General features: G+C 39.6%; 1 protein-coding gene across 5 annotated transcripts in view; it reads left to right on the top strand.

Annotated features, from left to right (window-relative positions):
• The window catches only part of TAFA4 (TAFA chemokine like family member 4), a 70,868-nt gene extending 64,846 nt beyond the window's left edge, over positions 1-6,022 (top strand). For all 5 annotated transcript variants that reach the window (XM_042014383.1, XM_042014374.1, XM_042014364.1 and 2 more), the window contains 2 exons: positions 1,232-1,356; positions 4,212-6,022. In XM_042014383.1, coding sequence (XP_041870317.1) covers positions 1,232-1,356; positions 4,212-4,223 — 137 coding nt within the window. In that variant the 3' untranslated portion in view covers positions 4,224-6,022. The remainder of the gene's footprint in view (positions 1-1,231; positions 1,357-4,211) is intronic.
• The last annotated feature ends 1,197 nt before the right edge of the window (positions 6,023-7,219 follow it).

Raw genomic sequence — 7,219 nt, forward strand, 5'->3', positions numbered from 1 at the left:
AGTACCAATGCAAATGATCTGAGACCCATATGGCTGGTGAAAGTTCATACATTTATTTTGCAATGTTGTAAGACTGAAAGATTAGATTATAAAAGCCAAACTGATGTTCCAGAAGTGTATTTTTTCACAATGTTTTTCAGTAAAAGTACAAAACAAAAGTAATTGAATGAACATTTCAGCAATATCCTGATGTCAGCTTGCCTGCTTGACACCCTAATTTAAAGGTTGCAGAAGAACAAATATATCTTGAAATTAAAAGGAAAAAAGTGTTTTGCAAGAAGTAGACTCCATTATTTTTGTTCATCTCTTCTGAATGTGTTATCTTTTAAAGCATGCAATTCAATAGTTTGTGCATAATGCAGACTAGCTGAATCAACATTTTAAGCCATATTTTTTTTTGAAATCCAATATAGATTATGTAGGATTGTGTACTGATATATTTCATAATCATTTTCTGGGATTTGATGAGTGCCATGAACAATGTAAAACTGAGAAATGCATGCAGATGTTTGTGCTGTTGTTAACAGCAGGTTTATAAAGCCATGACTACATTTCTAAAAATAATAGTCATGGTCTTAATAGAAATTGGCTTAAGGGTAGAAAATTAATAAATTTGCCCAGTTAGGGTGTACAACTGTGGTTTTCCAAAACATATTGTGAAAGTGGCACTGTAACTGCAAGGAGATTTTTCGTTGATATTCTAATGCTTGCCAGAGGTCTCCCCACTCTTACCTGCAGTATTTGCTGACAGACCTCACGGGTTTACATCTCTGTGCAATTCTATTTTCTCACCCAGTGAAGGAAGGAACTGTCATTTCTCTGTCCAGTCTCCCATATGCATAGCTGGGCTAAACAAGAAGCCTATGCTTCATTCCACCTTACAGCAGGTACTTGACTGAAGCATGCAAATGAAGTAGGCAAGTCATTTTTGTAGTCAGTGGAGATGGAAAGGCCCTTCCAGAGGTCAATTGAAATGTCGGAGTCAGTCTCTGGTGGTGCCTGCCTGTCTTCACTATTTGCATGCAGCATTTACCCTTCTGAGGGCTGGTGAAGTGTTTAGCCACGTTTTACCTCAAACATACTCCATGTAATTCACTATTAAACCAGCAATTGCTGGTTTTATGTTTTTGAAATCAGCCAATCGAACATGGCACAGACAACTTCCCTGCAAAAAACCAACAGTCATAAAAAAGGTATTTTATAGTTTATCTTTCCTGTTTCTATTCTCTAGCTTCCATTGTCCTGCAGAAGTGGTGGTGTCATATGAACCCCTGTTTGGATGGAGAGGACTGTAAAGTACTACCAGACTATTCAGGTTGGTCTTGCAGCAGTGGAAATAAAGTCAAAACCACAAAGGCAAGTACAGAGATCACCTGTATTTAAAGGTGCCAGTCTGCTGATTGTTCTTACTGCATTGTGTCTGTGGGTGTGAGCACCAGTCCTGGCCTTCTCAATGTTTAGGAAAGCTGTGATTAATGTAGTTGTTCTCAGAGGGGAAAATATTGGGTCAGAACTGCCCCTTCACTCCTGCAGTCAAACTGAAAATGGTCCTGATTCAGTCCTCAGTGACCCAAAGAAACTATCCTTGTGCTCAGTGCTAGAGGGATAATCGTGTTCCAGGACCAATTCTTCAATTTGCAGAGTGAGTACAGGGATCCGAGATCTTTACCAGTGTCACATAAAGTTAGATTCCTATGCTAGAAAGCCCTTTTAACTTTTGAAAGTACCAGCCTGGCTTGGGAGTTGTTGGGAACCTGCACTGATGCCACTGTGCCACACTGAACATCACTGGAAATCAGGTTGGTTCAGAATATTTCTAATTACAGACCACTCTGTAGCTGGCCTGATTTTTTTTAAACCAAAACTTTGCTATTCCATTCAATTTCGTAATTAATGGAGAGAAAATATCATGTCCTCTGTCTGCTTGGCAATTTAAAATGAGTTCAGTGCATTGAAGTTCAACAAGTCACAGCAAACTGCATGTCTAAATGCATCATAAACCAGGAGTCTTTAGCAGGCAATAGCAAGGGGAGACATATGCTCAGCTTTTCCCTTTACAGCCTCTTCTAGCTGGGAAAGAACGTTGTTCATTAGGTTACAGTCTAAGTTAATAAGCAATACTGTCACCAAATGTTGTTTAGTAAAGGCTGTTCTGAGGAGTGAAAACTGCACTAACTTCTGGATGGATGAGAGGAAATTGGATGTTTTGGGAAGCTGTGGTGTGATACTGGTGGTCTGTAGACATTGCATAGTGGCACAGAGGAAGTGGCAGAGGGGTTGGAAGTAGAAGACCTTTAAGAACATTTTCAGCCCAAACCTTTCTATGATTCTATGGCCAGTGTTATTTAAGTGCCAAAGATGCAGTCTGTAACGTGCCTGGGTCCTGCTGTTCTCCTGTGGTGGACACTACACCTGGAATTTGGCCTGCAAACTCTGGAATCAATGTGGATAACTGGGACTCAGTTATTGCAAGATAAAGATTACCCTCAGCCTTTCAATTTTTTCCCAGTGTTGACTTTTAACTACTCATTTGTGGATAAGGAGTAGCATCACACTGAAGGGTGAGACTGGTGAATTAGGAGTTCTAGAAATTGTATAAGACAGCTTCATCTCTGGACATATCAGGAGAGAGCTGGCAACTTATACCACAAGGACCTTATTGGAGAAGAGTGAGTCAGGTTAATTATTCTTGAGTGAGGGTTAATTATCCTCGATGCTTTCGACAGATACTCAAAGGATGGGGGGCAGAACAAAGACTTTTATGTTGGCACTGATGACTGAAGGCTGGAGGTGTCAAATCCTCATTCATGCAGCTGCCTCCTTCCTATGAACAGTTGTAAGGAAAATAGAATGGAAAGACAATTTCCTTTGTCACAGGGAAAAGGGAAGTATGATGTAACTTATATTTTTATTTTGCGAGTGAGCCAAAGATTTGTTTCAGATCAATAAACAAAATATTTCTTAAGTGTGTTATTAAAATCTTACACAAAGAGAACTATTTGAACTGTCAGACCAGTAGCCCAAACTGCTCAGCCACCTGTGAGTCTCAGCACTGGGATGCTCAAATCAGGCACAGCAAAACCCTTTGGGACTATTACAGAAAGTGTACACATCCGTGAATTTTTTCCAATTTAATAGCTGCCTTATGTCTAAAACACAATAAGTTGAGATCCATTCCATACCAATTTTTTTCTGTGTTATGCACCAGAGATGATCTTATTACCACTTTAATTTGTAATCAATTTTTAAAGCTTTTTAAGACCCTGGGATCAGTGCTACATGGGACAGCAGCTTCCACAGGTTAATTATACACTGAAAGAGGAAATGCCATTTAATCAACTTTAAGTCCTCTATCTTTTCACTCCATGAAAATAAGTAAAAATAGTGTAGCTAAAATATCTGAAGCACAGGAGACTGCTGACGCTACTCAGTATTTAGATGAATAGTTAGTGGCTGAGTGGGACTGTTAAAATGTGCAAAGCTGAGGAGTTTGCATCTTCCATCAGTTCCCTCAGGAAAAGAAATAAAAACTTCTCTATGCTGAGTGTCTGTTTAGTTTTGTGACACTTCTAGACACTGCACAGCAGAGCTGACAAAGCTTTCCTCCTCACAGGCTGCCTGTTCTCATCCATTTGCAGGACAGGAAATCCAACAGGACCCTCGTCACTGTGCAGCCAAAGCTGCTGGGTTTGTGCTATGGTGTGTGCATTAAGGCATGAACACATCCCTACAGCCCCTCCAGGGTCCTGTGGGAGTTGTGCTGTCTGGGGGAGATTTCTGCTGCAAGAACAATTTATTCCCCCATGTGCTGTCTGGTCCCTGGTTCCCTCCCATAAGATGGACCACTGGGAATGGGCAGCAGTTTTTGTGAATGGTCCTTTGGGATGTAAATCCTACACTTGTGCTGGAGGCACTGGTGGTGGAAATGATATGAAACAAAATAAAATAGGAGATTTCCAGGAGATGATGGTGGCAAATTTAATGGTGCACTGCCATTTCTTTATCAGCAAATGCCCCCCCATGCTATCAAACAACAGTGTAATTAGCATTTATATAGAGATTCTGCTTCTCTGTGTGGTATAAAGGTGTGGCTGGGGCAAATTCATTCATTGTCTATTCGTGTGCACAGTTCCTTTACAGTAACAATGCACCTGATATCATCCTTTTTTTGGTCAGTTCTGTGTAGGTAATTCTTTCCTCTTCTTTTACAGGTAACACGGTAGCAAAGGCTAAAGCTGCGGGTCGCTCCCAGAGCCATGGCGTGTTGGAACTGTTCCTTGGCTGTTACACAGAGACACTTTTTTGTCACAATGTTATTGACTTAATCCTTTGAACTTGCAAAATGAGTTGGGAAAAAGAACAACACTTCTCCTTTCAACTGTGGCTGCTGTTCCTGAACCTGGATTTTGCTATTCAGTGGTACATTATAATTTCACAAGGAAAAACGAGGAGCTTTGGTTCTACCTGAAATGCACCTTGGATTCCCAAGGATCTGAGACCTGGCTGAAATCTGTGGAAGCACGCACCTGAGCTTCTTGTGGTGCACCAAGGATAAGACTTTCTTAATGACACAAAGATATGTAAATTGTTTTAAATGAGTTTAGGTCATGCATGTAACTTAGGGGATCATAGAAAGAAAATGCTGGTGTTAGAACTGGTACAGATGATCTCAAAGGTCTTTTCAACCTATATGATTCTATGGATTTTTCTGAGGTGTTTCTTGCATACAGTACAGCATAAAAACACAAGGCTGATCCCAGTGAATTGACGGTACCGTGTTAGTAAATTATGTCTTAGTGTATTTTCAACTGTGGTTTAGTACCTATCAAACTGGTATGAAGGTGAAAAGATGGAACTTATAGAATCAGTAGCAATTATTGTAGGACATACTTTGGTTATAGCTGTGCAATTAGTTTTATTTCCTTAGATAGTTCTAGGTAGTTTAACTTTTACATTCATAAGTGATGGCAGGAAAGCATGAGGAAGAGATAAAATTTGAAAGCAGGCATAGTTTTTCTTGTCCTAAAATAAATCCATTCTCTAGGGGAATAGCAAAGTATACATATTCCTTGCCTCTTTGAATCTAGATATGGAAAAGAATTTAGCCATTAGCTAGAAATATTCATTGAGATGCCTCAAAAAAAGGAAAGCAGGCTTGTACTGCATAAGGAAGGCTTACTGGAAGGGGAATAATTTGTTTGGATTTTCATAACTTTGGTTATATCCTAATAGGTAACATACTTAAAATTCATAAGCAAAATTCTAGATAAAAGTGAATCTTCAGTTTGAATTAGTTCTTGTTTAGAATGATTATAATAATTAAATGTCCAGTTCCGTGACAGACTGAATTTCCAAGTGGTTTCCTTTTGAGACACATAATTGTTCCCTATTATTGTAGATGCATTTCATGCTGTTTTTCTTATTTGCCTGTTAGAGTTTTTTGTCATCAGTCTTCACAAATAGAATAGTGGGTAGAGGTGAAGCTGTAGCTGGTCTGTTCCCCCTGACATTGCAGCAGACTGAAGTGCAGTGGTGCAGATGAACTGCTGGTGACCCAGAGACTGAAGTCATTTTTATGCTTTATGTAAATATTAGGGTAACAATGCACATCCAATTTTTATATAGACAGAGAAGTGAAAAAAAGGTGTCTTGTACTAATGTAGGTCGTTGTGCATATGCTTTCTAGTGTATGGGAAAGATCCCATCAATGGTGGGAAGCTGTTCAGGGTCATAATTATTAACTTCTGATTTGCTGGAGTGAGTGGGAGCATTCAGCCAGGTGGAAAGATTTGGCCCTGTGTTTTTTGATTTTGATTTCCTTGGTTTAGGTCACTTTTAATTATGTATTTGATTACAGCTGGGATCATAGTGGTCATTGTACTCAGTGATAAGCAAATGAGATTTTCTGCTCTGTGCTTGGACAGCTGAACAGTTAATAGACTCTGCTTGCCCTAATGAGCTCTACATTCCCAATATTTTTCCATTGTTTTGATTTTCTGATTAAATTTTAAAGTTACCTTTACTATTTCTATTGTTTCTCTGCATATACATTCATGGCGTCATCAGGGAAGATCATTTTCATTTGCTGTTTGTACAGTGTTGACCCATAACTAGAATTTATTTATTTATTTTGGTAAGTGCTCTTCGGTTAGGCTTAGTTAAAACCATTGCTGAGATGTTCTAGGTGGGTAAAAAAAGGTTGAGAGAAAAATTGTCTTTTTTTGAAGCTAAATACAAAGAAAACAAGTTACTTTCCAGTGATCATACACTGGATTTGTGGTGGAATTGAGAACAAAACCAAAACTTGTGTCTAATTCAGTCCTACCCCAAAGGGGTACAATATGTCACATGCCCTGAAATAGGACCCTGCAAGGTGCTTTGGCTGTCACTGAGGAAGGGGGAAAACTACAACAGAAATTTGGTAGCATGGGATTATGAAATACGGCCCCAAAGAGTGACTTGCCTTCCTGGAAGCCCAGCCCATGACAGAGATTTTATATTCCTAAAGAAGCTTTGTTCCAGAGGATCTTGGGTCTCTTTACAGCATTTTCTGACTCATTGCACAAATGCTGTGATGTGTGCTTCTCTCTTTTTTTGGAGGATTGCTGCTGCTTCCAATGCTGTTGTCTGGCATCTGACACCAGCACTGCCCTTCTGCTGAGAGATAGCAGAATTAAAGTCTTTGCCAGCAGCTCTGTTAGTGGAAGAGATCAGTGCCTCAGATCCTTGGTGTGTTCTCTCTGGAAATGGTTTATGTTTAACTACTGGTTCTAGAAGAGCAATTTTTGTAAGCAGCACTCCTTACCATCTCTTAGCAACCCCAGTTTGCATCCCACAGTTAGGATTCTGTGGGGCTAAATCCTGTGGGTCATCATGCCCAGGGTTTTGTTTGGACAGACACTGTCCTATCCTGGTTCAGAGAATAATCCTCTTGCTCTAAAAGAGGCAATGTCTTTCCATGCAATTTCAAACAAAGATTATTGCAGACGCTCACTTCTCTGATGATATATTAATATCCAAGCTGAGCTGATTCATATCCTGATTATACCTATACCTTATTTCTTAACTGTGTTCTTTTTGTCCCTCATCAGAATGACCCTGATGCCTTTCCTTTTCATCCCGGTGACATTTCAGTAGGCATAAAATAACTGTGGCTTCTTCATGTCCTTTTTTTCTCCCCTTTACCTGTCTTTATAACCTCCTTTGCATCTCTTGCAGT

Source organism: Corvus kubaryi, unplaced genomic scaffold (assembly GCF_017639235.1).
Source record: "Corvus kubaryi isolate FWS band 111438036 unplaced genomic scaffold, C.kubaryi_AGA036_p1.0 136, whole genome shotgun sequence".
In the NCBI taxonomy this organism is placed as follows: domain Eukaryota; kingdom Metazoa; phylum Chordata; class Aves; order Passeriformes; family Corvidae; genus Corvus; species Corvus kubaryi.